The sequence below is a fragment of the Leucoraja erinacea genome, chromosome 29, assembly GCF_028641065.1.
Source record: "Leucoraja erinacea ecotype New England chromosome 29, Leri_hhj_1, whole genome shotgun sequence".
Lineage (NCBI taxonomy): Eukaryota > Metazoa > Chordata > Chondrichthyes > Rajiformes > Rajidae > Leucoraja > Leucoraja erinaceus.
In genome coordinates, this window is record NC_073405.1 from 4020511 (window position 1) to 4042760 (window position 22250).

The following is a 22250-nucleotide window of genomic DNA, read 5'->3' on the forward strand; positions in this document are numbered from 1 at the left end:
CTGTGGCAGAGAGTTCCAGACATTCACCACTCTCTGTGTGAAAAAAGTTCTTCTCATCTCGGTTTTAAAGGATTTCCCCCTTATCCTTAAGCTGTGACCCCTTGTCCTGGACTTCCCTAACATCGGGAACAATCTTCTTGCATCTAGCCTGTCCAACCCCTTAAGAATTTTGTAAGTTTCTTTAAGATCCCCTCTCAATCTCCTAAATTCTAGAGAGTATAAACCAAGTCTATCCAGTCTTTCTTCATAAGACAGTCATGACATCCCAGGAATCAGTCTGGTGAACCATCTCTGCACTCCCTCTATGGCAATAATGTCCTTCCTCAGATTTGGAGACCAAAACTGTACGCAATACTCCAGGTGTGGTCTCACCAAGACCCTGTACTACTGCAGTAGAACCTCACTGCTCCTATACTCAAATCCTTTTGCAATGAAAGCTAACATACCATTCGCAATACACAATAGAATTTAACACGAACATCCACCGCAGCATTCTTCACTGCGGTGGAAGGCACAGTCTAGTGCGTTGCAACCAGTTCTTGATGCCAAGTATCAGAACGATCTTGGAGGAAGTATGGCACAGACCCGACAGTGCGATTCCTGGGTTTGAAAGGTTAAATTCCAATTATATATTTGACTCGCACTCCCTCAAGCTTCAACGTTTAGATGGCTGACAGCAGATCTAATCGACATGCTTAAAATTGTAAAAGCATTTGATGGAGTAGAAACAGGAGAACAATTTCCTCTGCTGGGAACAGTGTGTGATTGAGAACAATCTTCCTATTAAAAGCCGACGAAAAATACTGGAGGAACTCAGCCGGGGAGGCAGCATCTATGGAGAGAAGGAATAGGCGACGTTTTGGGTTGATCTTCATATTAAAGTCATGCCAATTGGTAGTCAATGTACGAAGCACCTTTTACACCCATAGCCGTATGAAACGTCAAAATCTATCCCCGAAAGCAAGAATGTTTTAGAAGGAACTACAGCTGCTGGAGAATTGAAGGTAGACAAAAGTGCTGGAGAAACTCAGCGGGTGAGGCAGCATCTATGGAGCGAAGGAAATAGGCGATCGCCTATTTCCTTCGCTCCATAGATGCTGCCTCACCCGCTGAGTTTCTCCAGCATTTTTGCCTACCCAAAAGCTGGAGGTACTTGGTCAAATTAAAATTTTGGGAAGACAAGGAGGTTAAACATACACATGAACCAAGATTTAGCCAAGCAACAAGATCACAGGGTGAAGGACCAGCTTGTATTTCGTTCTGCTGTAGAAGATCTAGTGGCCAGTGGAACATAGTGCAGCACAAGAGCAGGCTCTTCAGCCCAATTTGCCCACACCGGCCAACATGTCCCAGCCACACTAGTCCCACCTGCCTGCATTTGGTCCATATGATAGGAGTAAGAATTAGGCCATTCGGCCCATCAAGTCTATTCCGCCATGGCTGGTCTATCTCTCCCTCCTAACCCCATTCTCCTGCCTTCTCCCCATAAGTCAAGTCAAGTCAAGTCAAGTCAAGTTTATTTGTCACATACACATACGAGATGTGCAGTGAAATGAAAGTGGCAATGCTCGCGGACTTTTGTGCAAAAGACAAACAACAAAACAACCAAACAAATTATAAACACAATCATAACACACATATTCTTTTACATAATAAATAATGGAAGGAAAAACGTTCTGTAGAGTTCTGACACCTCTTGACACCCGTACTAATCAAGCATCTATCTATGTCTGCCGTAAAAAATATCCACTGACTTGGCCTCTGCAACCTTCTAAGGGGAATTTACACTTATACGGCGACAATTAACCTACAAACGTGCAAACTCCGTACAGGCAGCACCCGTAGTCAGGATCGAACCCGGGTCTCCGGCGTTGCAAGTGCTGTAAGGCAGCAACTCTGTAAGGCTGCGCCACCGTGCCACCCTGCTTTCATTAAGCACTTAACTTGACGAATTATACATAGGTTGCCTGTTTCATGTTTAAACTTCCTTTGGTTCCCATCTCCTCTTCTTCCAATCCTTGGATCGCAGTAACGAAGGATCGAAATCCTGCTTCATACCATTGGCCATTCCAGCCTTTTGATCTTATTTTGATATTTCCCTCTTTGTCTTCCCAGATATTGATGAGTGCAGCACAATCTCGGGGGTGTGTGACGGTGGAGAGTGTTCGAATACCGCAGGGAGCTACGTCTGCACCTGTCCACGTGGCTACAGCACCAGCCTGGATGGCTCCAGGTGTATTGGTAAGTCTGGCTGGTCATGCAACCAAACGGAGGCAGTTGCTAGGAGGATCCTCTCACCTGTACAGAGATTGCCAATGAAAGGAGCTGTCATCATTAGGGAGGCAGTAACTAAAGTGACTTTCACCTGCAGGAAGACTGTCACTGTCAAATTGGAGGAACAGCACCTCATATTTTGGGCAGCTTACAACCCAGCGGTACGAATATTGACTTCTCTAACCCTTGCTTTCACTCTGTCTCCATCCCTCCCCCTTTCCAGTTCACAGACCAGTCAGATTGTCCCCGATTATATTTTATCTCTGTTTGCTTTGTTGTCACCTTCTCCCTTGCCAAGGTACGCGAGGTATAGTTTTTACCCCACTGCTATAAAAGCACTAAATGTAGCCGCCAAGGAACGCAGGGGCGATACATACTAAGGGACTGTGGTACACTGTGAAATCGACAGAAGGATGGAGGGTTGGGTGTTTATGCGTGCTATTTTCGTGATATTTATTTAGTTGTTTATCATTTAATATTTTACCTTGTATGTATCGTTAGCTTTTAGAAATGTTTGAATGGTGCACTGACTGGCTGACATTTTTAAATTTTGTTGTACATGGTTCATGTTACAATGACAATAAAGAAACTATTCTATTCTATGAATAGGGGCCCGCTTACAAAGTTACAAATTATCCCCCCCCCCCCCCCCCCCCCCCCCCCCACCGCGCCAGTTCCCCCTTTGCCCTTCGCCCCCATCCTCATGGCGGACCAACCACGGCGTGACCTCCGTTGTCCCTTGTTCTTCACGGTGGTTCCTCCACGCCGGGTCCTCCTTTATTCCTTCCCTCGACAGCGACGTCCTCGCTCCCACGTGGTCCGTCCTCATCCGCCATCGACCACCTCTCCGCTATCGCCGCCGGGTCCTCTCCGTACTCCTCCGTGGCGCCGAACCGGGCCCCAGCCGCGGGGGCTCCACAGTCCCTGGGGCGCTTTGGCCACGGACTCCGTCAACTCGCGAGGCTCTGGCCCCACCTCTCAGCGGCAGCCGCAGTGCCTCCAGAAGCCTTCGTCCCACTGCGCTGTTTGCCATCTATGCAGGCTACAACAGGAGGCACAATTCAACACAAACAAACAAGGACGACAGATAGCACAATGGGCTAAGAGTTCGGCTGGCGACCGGAAGGTAGCCGGTTCAAATCCCGCTTGGAGTGCATACTGTCGTTGTGTCCTTGGGCAAGACACTTCACCCACCTTTGCCTGTAATGGAATGTTACGGCGGCAGGCGCGGGCACACCGCGACGCCCTGTGTCTCCCTTTCAAGGGAGATGCTAAAAAAAAATGCATTTCGTTGTCTCTGTACTGTACACTGACAATGACAATAAATTGAATCATTTCATTTCATTTCATTTCATTTCATTTCATACCTTGCATCCCTATCCTTCACTTTTCCAACCCCAATCATCTGCATTATTAATGGGCTTTAGATGGATATGTGCTGTCAGTCTGTGCTGGATGGTTCCCGGGATGGCGGGACTGTCATATGCTGAGAGAATGGAGCGGCTGGGCTTGTACGCACTGGAGTTTAGAAGAATGAGAGGGTATCTCATTGAAACATATAAGATTGTTAAGGGTTTGGACACGCTAGAGGCAGGAAACATGTTCCCGATGTTGGGGGAGTCCAGAACCAGGGGCCACACAGTTTAAGAATAAGGAGTAAGCCATTTAGAACGGAGACGAGGAAACACTTTTTCTCACAGAGAGTGGTGAGTCTGTGGAATTCTCTGCCTCAGAGGGCGGTGGAGGCCGGTTCTCTGGATGCTTTCAAGAGAGAGCTAGATAGGGCTCTTAAAGATAGCGGAGTCAGGGGATATGGGGAGAAGGCAGGAACAGGGTACTGATTGGGGATGATCAGCCATGATCACATTGAATGGCGGTGCTGGCTCGAAGGGCCGAATGGCCTACTCCCGCACCTATTGTCTATTGTCTATTTAGCCGTGTGGCTGCTATCGGCACTGGGGAGCCAAGCTGGGACATTGAACGTTTTGAAACTTCCCAACATCATTAATGCAAAACGAGCCAGAAATCAAATGCTTTGCAGGTTTGAGTTTGGATGGAACTGAAGTGCTTTTAGTTCCAAATATTTTCCCCAGTGTTGGAATGGAAGTTTGGAGCTGGGCCGAGCTTCCATAAACCTCTTGGCAGTTACGGACAAGTGGTGTAAATGACTAGGGACCGCAGCGATCCATTCTCCCACCATCACACGCAACACTTGATGACAATAAAACATACAGTCATGGAGTGATACAGTGTGGAAACGGGCCCTTCGGCCCCAACTTGCCCATACCGGCCAACAATGTCCCAGCTACACCAGTCCCACCTGCCCGTGTTTGGTCCATATCCCCCCAAACCTGTCCTATCCATGTACCTGTCCGACTGTTTCTTAAATGTTGGGATAGTCCCTGCCTCAGCTACCTCCTCTGGCAGCTTGTTCCATACACCCACCGCCCTCTGTGCCCAACTACACTTAACATGCCTGCAGGTCATACGTTTACAGACGTGACATTGGGCAAACACACACATGCACGATAGTGTTTACGAAAGAACTGCAGATGCGGGAAAAACCTTCGAGACCCTCGAGCGATGTTTCGGCTGGAAAAATCAAAGGTAGACAAAAATGCTGGAGGAACTCAGTGGGTGAGGCAGCGTCTATGGAGCGAAGGAATAGGTGACGTTTCGGGTCGAGACCCTTAAGGGTGAGGCAGCATCTATGGAGCGAAGGAATAGGTGACGTTTCGGAGCGAAGGAATAGGTGACATTTCGGGTCGAGACCCTTAAGGGTGAGGCAGCATCTATGGAGCGAAGGAATAGGTGACGTTTCGGGTCGAGACCCTTAAGGGTGAGGCAGCATCTATGGAGCGAAGGAATAGGTGACGTTTCGGGTCGAGACCCTTCCGGGTCTCGACTCGAAACGTCACCTATTCCTTAGCTCCATAGATGCTGCCTCACCCCGCTGAGTTTCTCCAGCATTTTTGTCTATCTTTACTCAGTCTAAAGTGATTTTCAAAACATGTTCACATGCACGACCACTATAAAACACAGGACATTGGAACACCTATTCCTTCGCTCCATAGATGCTGCCTCACCCGCTGAGTTTCCGAAAGGGTCTCGACCCGAAACGTCGCCTATTTCCTTCGCTCCATAGATGCTGCCTCACCCGCTGAGTTTCTCCAGCATTTTTGTCCACCCTGCATGATCGTGATGCATTCACTCTGAGTACACATCTTTTCCAGTGTACTTTCAATTTTCTGACCTCATGTTTGCCACCAGTGAGGTGCAGAGCCATTGGTAATCCCGTTTTGTCTCGCTGAATGTTTTAATCCGGCTTCAGCTCTTCCAATTCTCTACCGGAAAACGCTTTGAACGTCACAGTGCTCTTCTCCGTAAGGAGCCGACAGTTAGAATTGTAATTCACAAGGAACAAGGAGGTGGACCCCCCACTAACCTGGAAGAACCTGAGAAAACAGAACGCGGCCTTTGCTCTCTGCGTTTCCCATCGACAGCGACGGACCTGCCAACTCCTAGCTGCGCGCGCTAATTAGTTTGCAAACTGGAGGGGCGCTGGCCCAAAGTGGCGCTGTTCCATCCACGATAATTTATGAATTAAGGTCCAGTGGGGGCCTCAGAGGGCCACGGGGGAATGAAGCAGATTGTTTGGAATATTCCTGGAAGTTCTTGTGGCGTCTGTGGGAAGCGCAGCAGGCTTTGGGAATATTGTACCCGTGAAACGCTGCTCCGGGCGTTACGACGCGTTTTTCCCGTCGCGCCATCTGGAGTAAATTACTCGCAGACATGTTGACAATAGGTCATCTTTATCTGGAGCAGTGGAACGCGGGACCACGAGGTTTCCAGGGATGTGGCTGTGTGATGGTTTAGAGAGAGGTTGAGGTTAAGCAGACATGGCAAGGAACAGCTGCACCGTATCCAGAGCGATACATCAGCGATCGGTGCGTTCCCAACAGTTTGTGTTGCTCTGGGATAAGCCATCGGAATAAAAGCAACCTGTGAATGGTTTAAACTTGCTGATGCACTACGCCTGTAACACCTCCATTTCTTTTCCAGACCAGCGATCTGGCACCTGCTTCTCCAGCCTGCTGGGCGGTCGGTGTGCAGGAGACCTGCATGGGCATTACACCAAGATGCAGTGTTGCTGCGACTCTGGGCGCTGCTGGGCGGCCGGCCATACCCCAGAGATGTGTCCTGTCAGAGGCTCTGGTAAGTGAACACTCTCCGACCAGCTAGCGTCAGCCACTTTCGCTGGAGTTTAGAAGAATGAGGGGGGGGGACCTCATTGAAACTTAAAGAATAGTGAAAGGCTTGGATAGAGTGGATGTGGGGAGGATGTTTCCACTAGTGGGAGAGTCTGGGACCAGAGGTCACAGCCTTGGAATTTTCGGAGGGAGAGGAGGAGGAGAAATTTCGTTAGTCAGAGGGTGGTGAATCTGTGGAATTCTTTGCCACATCGGGCTGTGGAGGCCAAGTCAGTGGATATTTGTAAGGCAGAGATAGATAGAACTTTGATTAGCACGGGTGTCAGAGGTTATGAGGAGAAGGCAGGAGAATGGGGTTAGGAGGGAGAGATAGATCAGCCATGATTGAATGGCATAGACTTGATGGGCCGAATGGCCTAATTCTACTCCTATCACTTATGACCTTATGACCTTAAGACATACAGTGCTTCTTAAACTATTTCAGTGTCATTCGCCCTTGAATCTTTGTCGACTAAATTTTCTTATGTTTTTTAGTAATTTTCGCCTTATTCTCCTTTGTGTGTAATTTTACATATAATTTATTGTGTCACATGAGCAAAAAACATAAATGAACTAATTCACCCCCAAATAATTTCATTCACCCTTGGGTGAACCATTCGCCAGTTTCATGTGCCCCCACCTAAGGTTTGTGCCCCACTTTGCGCCCCACACAAGGTTTCCGTGCGGTTCCCGGAGGTTGCAGGTGGTTGCCGGAGGTTGCAGGTAGTGGAAGCAGGTGGGGAGACTGACAAAAACCTCCGGGAACCGCACGGAAACCCCTTGGGTGGGGCGCAAAGTCTCCAGAGGTTTCCGTTCAGGTTTCCCAAGTGGGACAGGGGCATAAGAAGCACTGGCACAGAGCACCTGAAGCCGGGGCTACATTTTGCCCCTTGTGATCGTCAAGTCTTTGTGAACTGATGTGTATCTGGAGCAGATCCTCTGCGTGCTCTGGAATGGAACCATCCCAATGATGGATGGTTAATGGAAGCATTTCATTCAAATGTTTTTCGCGTCTGTTTAATTTCTGGAGAACACAGCCATGTCCACAGGGCTTGGAAGTAACTTTGGAATTGATAGCCTCATTATTGGCTCAAGCTTCTCTTACAGAAAATAATTATCTGTTGCTAAGGAAAACACGCAGGCCTGGATGTCCTGTCGTGACCAACATGGGTCTGCCAACGCAGTCCATCATACTTCTTGTCCCTCAGGAATGGACAGAGCTTGAAAGGCCTGTCCCACTGTACGAGTTCATTCAAGAGCTCTCCCGAGTTTAAAAGAAAAAAATCAAACTCGTAGTAAGCACGTAGAATGTACGTAGCGGGTACGTCGGAGCTCGGGGACGTCTCTTTAGCGGCTCGTAACGCTAATGGCAGGTACTCGGGAAACGCGGTAAGCTCGGGAAGACTCGTGAAGATTTTTCAACATGTTGAAAAATGTCCACGAGAGCCCCGAGTACCTACGAGCGGCCATTACCGTAAATCTCCGAGTTCGAATCAGGGCAAACTCGGGAGAATGAACTCTTGAATGAACTCGTACCGTGGGACACGGCTTTAAGAGACTCTGTGGGACCAGGGTAGAGGTGATTGGGGATGTTATTACGAAACAATACATAGAAACGTAAAATGTAGGTGCCACAGAGGGCAGTGAAGGCCAAGTCACTGGATGGATTTAAGAGAGAGTTAGATCGAGCTCTAGAGGCTAGTGGAGTCAAGGGATATGGGGAGAAGGCAGGCACGGGTTATTGATAGGGGACGATCAGCCATGATCATAATGAATGGCGGTGCTGGCTCGAAGGGCCGAATTGCCTCCTCCTGCACCTATTTCTATGTTTCTATGCAAATTCCATTCCCTGGGTTGTTTTCTGGCTAGTGGCAACTCGGGATATTTCTCATATGGGGACCTGCAGCAACTTGAAGGCCGGGCAAGTGAATTAGAGCCAGCCCCAGAGGTGCTGTATCTCAATTCTGACTACGGATGCTGTCTATACGGAGTTTGCACGTTCTCTCCATGGCCGCGTGGGTGTTCGGTTTCGGTCAAGATCTTCGGTTTCCTCCCACACTCCAAAGGCGTACAGGTTTGTAGGTTATTGGCTTGGGTTTATACACTTGGTGTAAGTATAAATTGTCCCTAGTGTGTGTAGACAATAGACAATAGACCATAGGTGCAGGAGTAGGCCATTCGGCCCTTCGAGCCAGCACCGCCATTCAATGCGATCATGGCTGATCATCCCCAATCAGTACCCCGTTCCTGCCTTCTCCCCATATCCCCTGACTCCGCTATTTTTAAGAGCCCTATCTAGCTCTCTCTTGAAAGTATCCAGAGAACCCGCCTCTGAGGCAGAGAATTCCACAGACTCACCACTCTCTGTGAGAACAAGTGTTTCCTCGTCTCCGTTCTAAATGGCTTACCCCTTATTCTTAAACTGTGGCCCTTGGTTCTGGACGTGTGTTAATGTGCGGGGATCGCTGGTCGGTGCGGACTGGATGGGCCGAAATGGCCTGTTTCCACGCTTTATCTCTTAGCTAAGAAACTAAAAGCATTTAGTGATGTTCAGAGATTCCAATGGTTCAGGCGAAACTTCCTTCACTTCCCATTCCTGGGTTTGGCTCCTCAAGCATTTGCCGGTGTTGGGAGTTCTCTCCATCCTGGCACTCTTCCCATTCGGCGTATCCGAGGTTATAATGTGGGAAAATAAGGAGTGCATTTATCACCCGTTGCGCTAGGCTGTTAGTCTGCGGGGCGAGGCGCTGGGTCCCAGTGGAATTGCCGACAGGAAATCAAAACTAGTGTCGACTGCTGATCTGTTTTGCTTGTGGATCCGTGCACTCCAGAACTATCACTGATTCAACACGAGAAACTCATGACTTAGGTTTTACTGAACCCTCTCTTGGCACCAGGCTTTGCACCTGGAACACTTGTCGGGAATTCCACCACTAGCGGAGTTTTGGGATGAGAGGAACTGATCCCCTCTGTTGTCAGGTTTCAAGTCAAGTTCAAGAGAGTTTATTGTCATGTGTCCCTGTAGAGGACAATGAAATTCTTGCTTTGCTTCAGCACACAGAACATAGTAGGCATTTACTACAAAACAGATCAGTGTGTCCATATACTATCATATAAATATATACACACATGAATAAATAAAATGATAATGTGCAAATAACAGATAATTGGTTATTAATAATCAAAGGTTTGTCCGAGCCAGGTTTAATAGCCTGATGGCTGTGGGGAAGTAGCTATTCTGAACAGTCCTTCCATAAGCAAGAGTGCTCTCCAATTCACCTCGACCCCATTGTGGACTTTAGACTCTGGAACTGATGGGCTACGATGCTGAGAACAACATTCTGCACTCTGCATCTTCCCCGTCTCTCTATTTATTGTACTTGAGTTTGACCTGATTGTATTTCGACCAGATTGGATATCTAATCTTTTTCGACGGCATGTTCCCGATGTTGGGGAAGTCCAGGACAAGGGGTCACACAGTTTAAGAATAAAGGGGAAATCCTTTAGGACCGAGATGAGAAAAACATTTTTCACACAGAGAGCGGTGAATCTCTGCAACTCTCTGCCACAGAAGGTAGTTGAGGCCACAGTTCATTGGCTGTATTTAAGAGGGAGTTGGATGTGGCCCTTGTGGCTAAAGGGATCAGGGGGTATGGAAAGAAGGCAGGTACGGGATACTGAGTTGGATGATCAGCCATGATCATATTGAATGGCGGTGCAGGCTCGAAGGGCCGAATGGCCTACTCCGGCACCTGTTTTCTATGTTTCTATGTATGAAACAGTTTCTCACTGAACCTCGGTACAAGTGGCAGTAATAAATCGCTAAATGTAAATGTAATGCCATGTTATTAACTTCCTCTGCCCCTCACGGCATTTCTGACTTGTTCTTGACAATATATTTTTCAGATGAATATCGCAGACTTTGCATCGAGGGCCTTCCCTTCGGACCTGGATACCCTGGCATCGGATTTCCAGGATTCCCCGGTGGAATTGGATCCAACGGCCTTGGTCCCGGTGGGATTGGGCCTGGTGGTTTCAACTATGGTGGAGTTGACTCTGGTGGGATTAGACCTGGCGGGGTCAGGCCTGATGGCATCGGCCCGGGTGGGATTGGGCCAGGTTTCACTGGCCTTCCCGGGACTGGGCCTGGGATTGGTAAGTTTTCACTCAATTAAGGAAAAAATACATAGTTATCAAAGTTTAAAAAAAAAAAATGGCTTGTTCCTTGGCTAATAGCTTCCACGTAGAAAATGTCCCAAATTGCACCACGGTGGGGGTTTAAGAGTGTTTTATTGTCATAGATCCCGAAACTGAATAATGAAATTCTTAGATAGACAAAAGTGCCGGAGAAACTCAGCGGGTGCAGCAGCATCTATGGAGCGAGGGAAATAGGCGACGTTTCGGGCCGAAACGTCGCCTATTTTCCTCGCTCCATAGATGCAAATGCACCCGCTGAGTTTCTTTTTTTTTTTTTTTTAATTTTAATTTAATGCAGTATAATGTGGATAAATGTGAGGTTATCCATTTTGGTGGCAAAAACGGGAAAGCAGACTATTATCTAAATGGTGGCCGATTGGGAAAGGGGGAGATGCAGCGAGACCTGGGTGTCATGGTACACCAGTCATTGAAGGTAGGCATGCAGGTGCAGCAGGCAGTAAAGAAAGCGAATGGTATGTTGGCTTTCATAGCAAGAGGATTTGAGTATAGGAGCAGGGAGGTTCTACTGCAGTTGTACAGTGTCTTGGTGAGACCACACCTGGAGTATTGCGTGCAGTTTTGGTCTCCAAATCTGAGGAAGGACATTATTGCCATAGAGGGAGTGCAGAGAAGGTTCACCAGACTGATTCCTGGGATGTCAGGACTGTCTTATGAAGAAAGACTGGATAGACTTGGTTTATACTCTCTAGAATTTAGGAGATTGAGAGGGGATCTTATAGAAACTTACAAAATTCTTAAGGGGTTGGACAGGCTAGATGCAGGAAGATTGTTCCCGATGTTGGGGAAGTCCAGGACAAGGGGTCACAGCTTAAGGATAAGGGGGAAATCCTTTAAAACCGAGATGAGGAGAACCTTTTTCACACAGAGAGTGGTGAATCTCTTGAACTCTCTGCCACAGAGGGTAGTTGAGGCTAGTTCATTGGCTATATTTAAGAGGGAGTTAGATGTGGCCCTTGTGGCTAAGGGGATCAGAGGGTATGGAGAGAAGGCAGGTACGGGATACTGAGTTGATGATCAGCCATGATCATATTGAATGGCGGTGCAGGCTCGAAGGGCCGAATGGCCTACTCCTGCACCTAATTTCTATGTTTCCATGTAATTTTATTAGCAATACAGTAAATCACATTAATACATCGCATATATCTTATTGCATTATGTTGTACCACTTCATTTTTTGAGCTTTAAAAAAGATAGAAATAAAAGAAGTAAGGAAAGTAAGCAAGAATCGTGAAGGTGCAGGAAAGTGTTGGGAGAAGAGAACCCCTTAGGGAAGGAATTAGAGAAGGAAGTAAAGAAAAGAAATAAGACCCTAGAAAGAAAAGAAAAAAAAGAAGAAAGGAAAACCAATCGCTCTATTGTAACACAAAACTCCACAATAAAGGATATACCAACCGTGTTTTTATTAAAAATGTATTTTATACCCCCCATTACCAGGTCCTGGCAGCCTTTATGATTTTACTTATTATTGCACCTTATGCTTGTAATAGTTCCATAAATGCAGACCTGCTTTGCCTGCTAGGAGGAGTCTCATCTCTTCCAAGTGTAGTGTTTCGAACATGTTTGAAATCCACATTTTTGTTGTTGGTATTGGAGCATTTGTCCAAAATTTAAGTAGCACCCGCTGAGTTTCTCCAGCATTTTTATCTAGAGAGTTTTCCCTTGGGTTTGTTCTCTCACCTGGTGCAGGTCAGACTGACAGCTCCGGGTTCTCCTGTCTCCTCCCACACTCCCAAAGACGTACAGGTTTGTAGGCAAAATCTCTAGTGCGTGTAGGGCAGTGTTAACCTGCGGGGACCGCTGGTCGGAGCGGACACGGTGGGCCGAAGGGCCTGTTTCCGTGCTGTATCTCTAATCTAAAACTAAACCAGTTCCGTCCTGACCCGCTGAGTTACTCCCAACACTTTTGTGTCGGTCTCCCACTTTTGGCACCGGTTCCTCGGCCACAGAAGGCAGTGGAGGCCAATTTCACTGGATGTTTTCAAGAGAGAGTTAGCGAGTTATCTCTTAGGGCTAACGGAATCGAGGGATATGGGGGGAAAAAGCAGGAATGGGGTACTGATTTTGGATGATCAGCCACGATCATATTGGAAGATTTAGAAGATTGAGGGGAGATCTTATAGAGACGTACAAAATTCTTAAGGGGTTGGACAGGCTAGATGCAGGAAGATTGTTCCCGATGTTGGGGAAGTCCAGGACAAGGGGTCACAGTTTAAGGATAATGGGGAAATCCTTTCGGACCGAGATAAGAAAAACATTTTTCACACAGAGAGTGGTGAATCTGTAGAATTCTCTGCCACAGAAGGTAGTTGAGGCCACAGTTCATTGGCTATATTCAAGAGGGAGTTAGATGTGGCCCTTGTGGCTAAAGGGATCAGGGGGTCTAGAGAGAAGGCAGGTACAGGATACTGAGTTGGATGATGAGCCAGGATCATATTGAATGGCGGTGCAGGCTTGATGGACCGAATGGCCTACTCCTGCACCTATTTTCTATGTTTCTATCACGATGAATGGCGGTACTGACATGAAGGGCCGAATGGCCTACTCCCACAACTATTATCTACGTTTCCAGGTCTTAGCAAAGAGGAGTTTACAGACTGAAACGGCTGATTATCTGTTGTTGTCCGAGGTAGACACTGCATGGTTTCATTCAAAAAATGTCTAATGCTAGTTTGACACGATTGCAAAGCAGGTATATAAAGGCCAGATCAGATAAGGGGCACAGGCTTTCTGTATTATTGCCCATTAGTCAGCCAGATGGGCCTTTGCTACAATTCATTTCTTCCACAATCATATTCCTCATTCCTCTGTTGATTTAATTTTAAGATTTATTGAAATAATTTAATTTAAATCCCCAGCCAACTTTGTGGGATTTAGAATTCCTGGTTGCAGAATATTTAATCCAGGTTTGAGGATTACAAGATCAGTAACACGGCCTCTCCTTCATTGCACCCCACTCCAAATGTGTTAGGAATGTTGTATTTTTCTTTTAACCTTTGGGACGAGGTCAATGACAATTAAATGTGTCGGAAGGAACTGCAGATGCTGGTTTAAGCCGAAGATAGACACAAAATGCTGGAGTAATTTAGCGGGTCAGGCAGCATCACAGGGGAGAAGGAATGGGTGACGTTTCGGGTCGAGACCGTTCTTCAGACTGAGAGTCAGGGGAAAGGGAAACGAGAGATGTGCATGATGATGTAGCTAGATAGACAATAGACAATAGGTGCAGGAGTAGGCCATTCGGCCCCTCGAGCCAGCACCCCCATTCAATGTGAACATGGCTGATCATCCACAATCAGTACCCCGTATCTCCCCTCCCCATATCCCCTGACTCCGCTATCTCATATAGAACAAATGAAAGAAATTCATGGAATGAATGGAATTGAGAACAAAAGAGCTGGTGTAGCTTGGGTGGGGGAGGGATGGAGAGACCCAGGCAATCCCTGTCTCTTCACCCCCTCCCCCACCCTCAAGTCACACCAGCTTTTAGTTCTCACCTAGCAAGCAGCCAACAATGACCCGTTTCCGTTATCATTGTCACTTTTATTTTGCACATCTTTCATTCATTTGTTCCATATCTCTCTACATCATCGCCTATATCTCCCTGTGTCTCCCTCTCCACTGACTCTCAGTCTGAAGAAGTGTCTCGACCCGAAACGTCACCCATTCCTTCCCTCCAGAGATGCTGCCTGTCCCGCTGCCAGAGGAGGTAGTTGAGGCGACCGGCTGCGACTATGACGGGTGCCGGCAATTGCGTAGATGGGACAGGTCCTGAGGTTGTTGTGCTGCACAGCTATCCTAACAGGGACGTGAGATTTGAAAAGACCTTACTAGTGCGACCTGCTTCCTGGCCAAACAGGAATTGCCATTTTGTGGTAACGATGAGAGTGCAAGCTCTTCTAACGTGGCAACTATGTGGAGCTATTACATGCCTTTGCTGAAAAATGCAACCTGCCAATTGAATGGTGAATTTAAGCTACATCTATTGGGTTGATATGTGTGTAAATCTGGCTCTGATACTCGCCAGTAGCTCCCCAGCCATTGACCTCACCGCACGTCACTGTATCCTAGCCTCTGTCACGCTGCAGCTTCTAACCAAAATTGCGTACGGTTTTGGTCTCCTAATCTGAGGAAAGACCTTCTTGCCGTAGAGGGAGTATAGAGAAGGTTCACCAGACTGATTCCTGGGATGGCAGGACTTTCATAAGAAGGAAGACTGGATAGACTCGGCTTGTACTCGCTAGAATTTAGAAGATTGAGGGGGGATCTTATGGAAACTTACAAAATTCTTAAGGGGTTGGACAGGCTAGATGCAGGAAGATTATTCCCGATGTTGGGGAAATCCAGAACAAGGGGTCACAGTTTAAGGATGAGGGGGAAGTCTTTTAGGACCGAGATGAGAAAAAACAATTTCACACAGAGAGTGGCAAATCTGTGGAATTTTCTGCCACAGAAGGTAGTTGAGACCACAGTTCATTGGCTATATTTAAGAGGGAGTGAGATGTGGCCCTTGTGGCTAAAGGGATCAGGGGGTATGGAGAGAAGGCAGGTACGGGATACTGAGTTGGATGATCAGCCATGATCATATTGAATGGCGGTGCAGGCTCGAAGGGCCGAATGGCCTCTACTCCTGCACCTGTTTTCTATGTTTCTAACTCTTGCTCTTTCCAGGTACGGCCACCTTGAACCAGACCACGGACGTGTGTAAACACTACACCAACCTGTGCCTGAACGGACGCTGCATCCCGACACCATCCAGCTACCGCTGCGAATGTAACATGGGATTCAAGCAGGACGTGCGTGGGGAATGTATCGGTGAGTTCCCACACCACTTGCGTAGTTGCTCGGGACGCTTGAGGACCCGTCGCACCCTGGCCACTCACTCCCTCTTCTCCCCCTCTCCCGTCGGGCAAAAGGTACACAGAAGTGTGAAAACCCACACCTCCAGATTCCCAGGGGAAAATTGTGCAAACTCCACACAGGCAGCACCTGATCAGGATCGGACACCCGTCTCTTGCGCTGCGAGGCATCAGCTCTTCCCAGCTGAACCATCCCACCACAAATAGAGACCCGTTCCGAATTACTGTCTACCACATTGGAGACCCTTGGACTATCTTCGATCGGACTTTGTACACTGTGGAATTTAGAAGGATGAGAGGGGATCTTATTGAAACATATACTATTATTAAGAGTTTGGACATGCAAGCAGCAGGAAACATGTTCCCGATGTTGGGGGAGTCCAGATTCAGGGGCCACATTTTAAGAATAAGGGGTAGGCCATTTAGAACGGAGATAAGGAAACACTTTTTCTCACAGAGAGTTGTGAGTCTGTGGAATTCTCTGCCTCGGAGGGCGGTGGAGGCCTGTTCTCTGGATACTTTCAAGAGATGAGCTAGATATGGCTCTTAAAGATAGTGGAGTCAGAGGATATGGGGAGAAGGCAGGAACGGGGTACTGATTGTGGACGATCAGCCATGATCACATTGAAGGGCGGTGCTGGCTCGAAGGGCCGAATGGCCTACTCCCTGCATCTATTGTCTATTATTATCTTTACCTTGCACTAAACACTACTCACGTTATTCCCTTTATCCTGTATCTGTCCACTGCGGACGGCTCGATTGTAATCGTGTTGTCTTTCCGCTGACTGGTTAGCGCGCAACAAAAGCCTTTCACTGTACCTCGGTACACGTGACAATTAACAAACTAAACGGAACTATTTGGCCCTGGAGGCTCCCTCTGCTGGGGTACAGTTTCTTAAAGCTCCAACTGTCGATGAGTCATGCCCATTTATAGTGTTTTGTCTGCACAGGCCATGCAGAAACTGCGCTGGAGTGAGCTCATTTGGCAACTGTTCAACCACCGCAATGTGCTCTCTGTCTGTGAGGATCTGTGAAGTGGCTGCAATTTCACTTCACTCCGTTCCCACTGTTTATTCATGCTTCCCGTAGAGGCCGCCTCAGCCCAGTTCAGGATGTTGAAATCTCCCAGGGTCCGTGGAGCTGACGAGCTTGAGCCTGTTCATATACCGGGTGATATTGAATTACCAAACCCCAGCACACGTGCTAATCTGTTCATCCTTTCAGGCAACAGCCAGAATCAAAATCAGCCTGATTGGAATTTCCTGTTCCCTGGTCAAGAACATGACACACCAGAGATTGCACACTGTAACGAACAAAAGGAACTCAGATCGGCCTTTTTCCTCAAACATGCTCCATAAATTCCATCTGATTTTAATTGCTATATAATTCGCACACTTGGCTGCCCACTTTGCAAATGTGAACTTTGAGTAAGTTCCAGCTACCTACATTGGGCGGCACGGTGGCGCGTACAGCGGTAGAGTTGCTGCCTTACAGCGCTTGCAGCGCCGGAGACCCGGGTTCGATCCAGACTACGGGCGCTGTCTGCACGGAGTTTGTACGTTCTCTCCCCGTGACCTGCGTGGGTTTCCTTAAACTGTGGCCCCTGGTTCTGGACTCCCCCAACATCGTGAACATGTTTCCTGCCTCTAGCGTGTCCAAACCCTTAATAACCTTATATGTTTCAATAAGATAGCCTCTCATCCTTCTAAATTCCAGAGTGTACAAGCCCAGCCGTTCCATTCTCTCAGCAAATGACAGTCCCGCCATCCCGGGAATTAACCGACGCTGCACTCCCTCAATAGCAAGAATGTCCTTCGTCAAATTTGGAGACCAAAACTGCACACAATACTCCAGGTGTGGTCTCACAACTGCAGAAGGACCTCTTTGCTCCTATACTCAACTCGTCTTGTTATGAAGGCCAACATGCCATTCGCTTTCTTCACTGTCTGCTGTAGAAGACAAATGCACGATCCTTGCACATTGGAGACGTGTGCGTAGAATCCTCTGGGACCTATGTTAAATAATACTTCTTTTAGTACTCAATTTTAGACATCCTAGAGAAAAATAGGTATGAGCGTGTGAATTTTCATCCATTAAGAATGAACATAAAGATCATGCAGAACCGATAGAAAGAAACTGTTTAAAAGCCATGACAATATGTCACGTAGTCCGATCAAGGATAGTCCAAGGGTCACCAAAGAGGTAGATAGTAGTTCAGCCACTGCTCTCTGGTTGTGGTAGGATGGTTCAGTTGCCTGATAACAGCTGGGAAGAAACTGCCCCTGAATCTGGAGGTGTGCGTTTTCACACTTCTGTGCCTTTTGCCTGATGGGAGAGGGGAGAAGAGGGAGTGGCCAGGGTGTGACTGGTCCTTGATGATGCTGCTGGCCTTGCCGAGGCAGCGTGAGGTGTAGATGGAGTCAATAGAAGGGAGGTTGGTTTGTGTGATGGTCTGGGCTGCGTCCACAATTTGCTGCAATTTCTTGCGATATGAGACTGTGATAGAAGATGTTTTCTATGGGCCATGGATTATTTGTGGGATTAGCGGGGCAAATACATGGACAAAAGGCAGACTTCCGAGATCAAGGCACTTTGTCCATTTCCCATTTTCTCTTTTCCTACTTCATACAGCAGGTTTGTACTTAAACACAAACACTGAGATTTAAAGTCCTATCGCTGAATCCTTATTGTTACCAAACTCCAAGTCCCTTCAGTTAAGAAGAAGGCGATGGGTATACAACATAGATTGTGACCACATTAAACCAAATACTCACATGACAAAGCCCTGGTGTTAACGGGGCATCAGTATCCAATGTGCCAGAGTGTGTGGTGCCACTATAAAAGAATGGGGACCTCTGAGCTAATTAAGTAAGTAAGTAAGTTTATTGGCCAAGTATTCACATACAAGGAATTTGCCTTGGTGCTCCGCCCACAAGTAACAACATGACACACAGTGACAGTTACGAATGACTCAGAAAACACTAAACATTAACAATAATAAAACATTAATGATCAAACACCATTGATCAAGCATGTGAACCAACAAAACACCAGATTAAAGGGAGGCTACAGATTTTTGGCTGTTGAGTAGAGCAACTACTCATGGATTAAAAACTGTTTTTACGTCTGGCTGTGGCAGCTTTGACAGTCCGGAGTCGCCTTCCAGAGGGAAGTGATTCAAGGAGTTTGTGGCCAGGGTGAGAGGGGTCAGAGATGATCTTGCCCGCTCGTTTCCAGGCCCTTGCAGTGTACAGTTGGATCAATTGGATACAAACTTGGCTGAAAATTGGTTAGCAGTTGCATTGGCGTCTGTGCGGTCACGGTGGAGCAGCGGTAGAGTTGCTGCCTCACTGCAAAATGCAACGGCAGACGCCCGGGTTCGATCCCGACTACGGGTGCTGCCTGTACGGAGTTTGCACGTCCTCCCCGTGATCTGCGTGGGTTTTCTCCGGGATCTTCGGCTTCCTCCCACGCTCCAAAGACGTACAGGTTTGTAGGTTGAGCGCTTGATTAATTGGCTTGATAAATGTAAAAGTTGTCCGGCATAAAATTGTCCAGGGCTGAGTGATGCTGTACCGAGAGCTTTTCAGCGTCCTGCATCTAGATCCAGATCGGTACCACACTGTACCATTGTGGGGATGATGTACCCGGCCTCTAATCAACTGGAACACACACACACACCACTTCAAGACCAGAAACTTGTCTCAATTAGTACAAAGTGGGCCTCAGTAATTAGAGAGTCTTGGATTTTCTTTCCGTTGAGTTTCCCCCCCATCTGCAGGAGTCAGATAATTTCAACGTTTGACTATTTTGTGTGTGTTATTTCTCCTCAGATGTCGATGAATGCTTCAGCAGTCCATGTGTGAACAGTGACTGCTTTAATACCCCCGGGGCCTATTACTGCAAGTGCCACGAGGGTTTCCAGAGCACTGCTACCAAGCAGGCCTGCATTGGTGAGTGAGGCCTAGCGAGCATCGTACTTCACCCTCCTTGCATGCTCTGTCAATGGACTCTGTGCCATGTGCCGTGTGCTCTGTATTCAGTTTTAGTTTTAGAAATACAGCGCGGAAAGAGGCCCTTCGGCCCACCGTGTCCGTGCCGACCATCTATCCCCCACGCACTAACACTATCCTACACCCACAAGGGACAATTCTTTACATTTACCAAGACAATTCATCTACAAACCTGGAGTGCGGGAGGAAAGCGAAGATCTCGGAGAAAACCCACGCAGGTCACGGGGAGAACGCACAAACTCCGTACAGACAGCGCCCGTAGACGGGATCGAACCCGGGGTCTCCCAAGTGCTGCAAGCGCTGTAAGCCACCGCTGTACACGCCACCGTGCCGCCCTGAGTTACTCCTGCTTTTTGCGTCTGTCCTTCAGTCTAACCGAAGTTGTGTATAACTTCAACTTGTGGCCCCGACTTCTCTCCTCGATGCCTCAGTGTTCCACGAGCCCTTTCATTGTCCTGTACAGATGTATCTCCGCTTTCTGAGAGCGATGGGCTTACACTGAGCGTCTCTCTGTACACAAACTCCGTACAGACAGCGCCCGTAGACGGGATCAAAACCCGGGGTCTCCGGCGCTGCATTCGCTGCACAGCAGCAAACTCTACGGCTGTACGCGCCACCGTGACCACCCAACAATCCCTAATTGATTTAATACTTCATTGTCATGCACGGATCACCAAAGCTTAACAGACTGATCTGTCGCCATCGAGTGTGTGTGTGTGCGTGTGTGTGTGTGTGTGTGTGTGTGTGTGTGTGTGTGTGTGTGTGTGTGTGTGTGTGTGTGTGTGTGTGTGTGTGTGTGTGTGTGTGTGTGTGTGTGTGTGTGTGTGTGTGTGTGTGACAGAGGGCTGGGCATCAGGAGACACAACTGTTGAATTCAGAAATGGTTGGAAATGCTCAGCAGATCAGGCAGTTATTGTGGAAAGAGAAGTGCACTGTGGTTCCCTGTTTCCCCGCCTCTCTCGTTGTTGCTGGATATTAATCTACTTTCCCACTCAGCCGTGAGAATTCTCAGAACAATTTAAAACAATTTATTTGTAGGAAGTAACTGGTTTAAATCGAAGATGGACACAAAATGTTGGAGTAACTCCAGCGGGACAGGCAGCATCTCTGGAGAGAAGGGAACGGGTGACAGTTGGGGTCGAGACCCTTCTTCAGACCCGGCACGAAAGGTTCGGGTCTCGACCAGAAGCGCCACTTTGACCCATTCCTTCCCTCCAGAGATGCCGCCTGTCCCGCTAGAGTTACTCCAGTTTTTTGTGTCGATCTTCGGTTTAAACCAGCATCTGCAGTTCCTCCCTACCCTAGTGTATCGGCAAGAGTGGCTTTGTCCTCGCCCTTAATTGGACGTTACGGTGTGGGTAAGGACATGCCAAGTAATGCTCTCCTGCTGACTAGTTTATTGTAGTTGAGAACTTCAGCGCAGAAACAGGGCCTTCATGACAGACAGAACGGTGCGGTATACGGTTCGAGTCCATAGATGCAGGAAGATTGTTCCCGATGTTGGGGAAGTCCAGGACAAGGGGTCACAGCTTAAGGATAAGGGGGAAATCCTTTAGGACCGAGATGAGAAAAACATTTTTCACACAGAGAGTGGTGAATCTCTGCCACAGAAGGTAGTTGAGGCCACAGTTCATTGGCTATATTTTTTTAAATGATACCAATGAACCTGCCCCCACCACTTCCACTGGGAGCTCATTCCACACCGCTACCACTCTCTGCGTAAAGAAGTTCCCCCTCATATTACCCCTAAACTTCTGTCCCTTAATTCTGAAGTCAAACAGGCAGGTGGGACTAAGGGGAAAAACGTTTGTTCGGCACAGACTTGTAGGGCCGAGATGGCCTGTTTCCGTGCTGTAATTGTTATATGGTTATATTATATGGTTATATTTAAGAGGGAGCTAGATGTGGCCCTTGTGGCTAAAGGGATCAGGGGGTATGGAGAGAAGGCAGGTACGGGATACTGAGTTGGATGATCAGCCATGATCATATTGAATGGCGGTGCAGGCTCGAAGGGCCGAATGGCCTCTACTCCTGCACCAATTGTCTATGTTTCTATGTTTCTATGCATCTTATCCTAATATCCAGCTTCTTGCTTGTGTTCTCCAGACATAGATGAGTGCATCCAGAATGGGGTTCTATGTCGGAACGGCCGATGTGTCAATACTGATGGCAGCTTCCAATGCATCTGCAATGCCGGCTTTGAACTCACCCCAGATGGAAAGAACTGCATGGGTAAGTATAAACCACCCAGCCAATAGTCTAGACGCAATTCCAGATCTCCATGAATGAATATCTAGGATGCTGCATTATCAATGCTACGAAGGCTGACATGGCTGCAAACACCCTCCATGTTATTATCCTGAAACACTAAATACTATTCCAGTGGTACACAAAATTGCTGGAGAAACTCAGCGGGTGCAGCAGCATCTATGGAGCGAAGGAAATAGGCAACGTTTCGGGCCGAAACCCGGAAGGGTTTCGGCCCGAAACGTTGCCTATTTCCAGAAGGGTTTCGGGCCAAAGCTTTTGCCTATTCCTTCGCTCCATAGATGCTGCCGCAACCGCTGAGTTTCTCCGGCATTTTTCCAGCATCTGCAGTTCCTTCTTGAACGCAATAGATCTCTCAATTCAATTCAACT

At 47.8% G+C, this 22250-nt stretch overlaps 1 protein-coding gene across 1 annotated transcript in view; it reads left to right on the top strand.

Annotated features, from left to right (window-relative positions):
• fbn2b (fibrillin 2b) overlaps positions 1-22250 on the top strand; it is a 202553-nt gene that overhangs the window by 68208 nt on the left and 112095 nt on the right. The window contains 6 exon segments of the mRNA XM_055658365.1: positions 2116-2241; positions 6337-6489; positions 10431-10679; positions 15411-15554; positions 19432-19551; positions 21718-21843. Of these exon segments, the coding sequence (XP_055514340.1) occupies positions 2116-2241; positions 6337-6489; positions 10431-10679; positions 15411-15554; positions 19432-19551; positions 21718-21843 (918 nt within the window).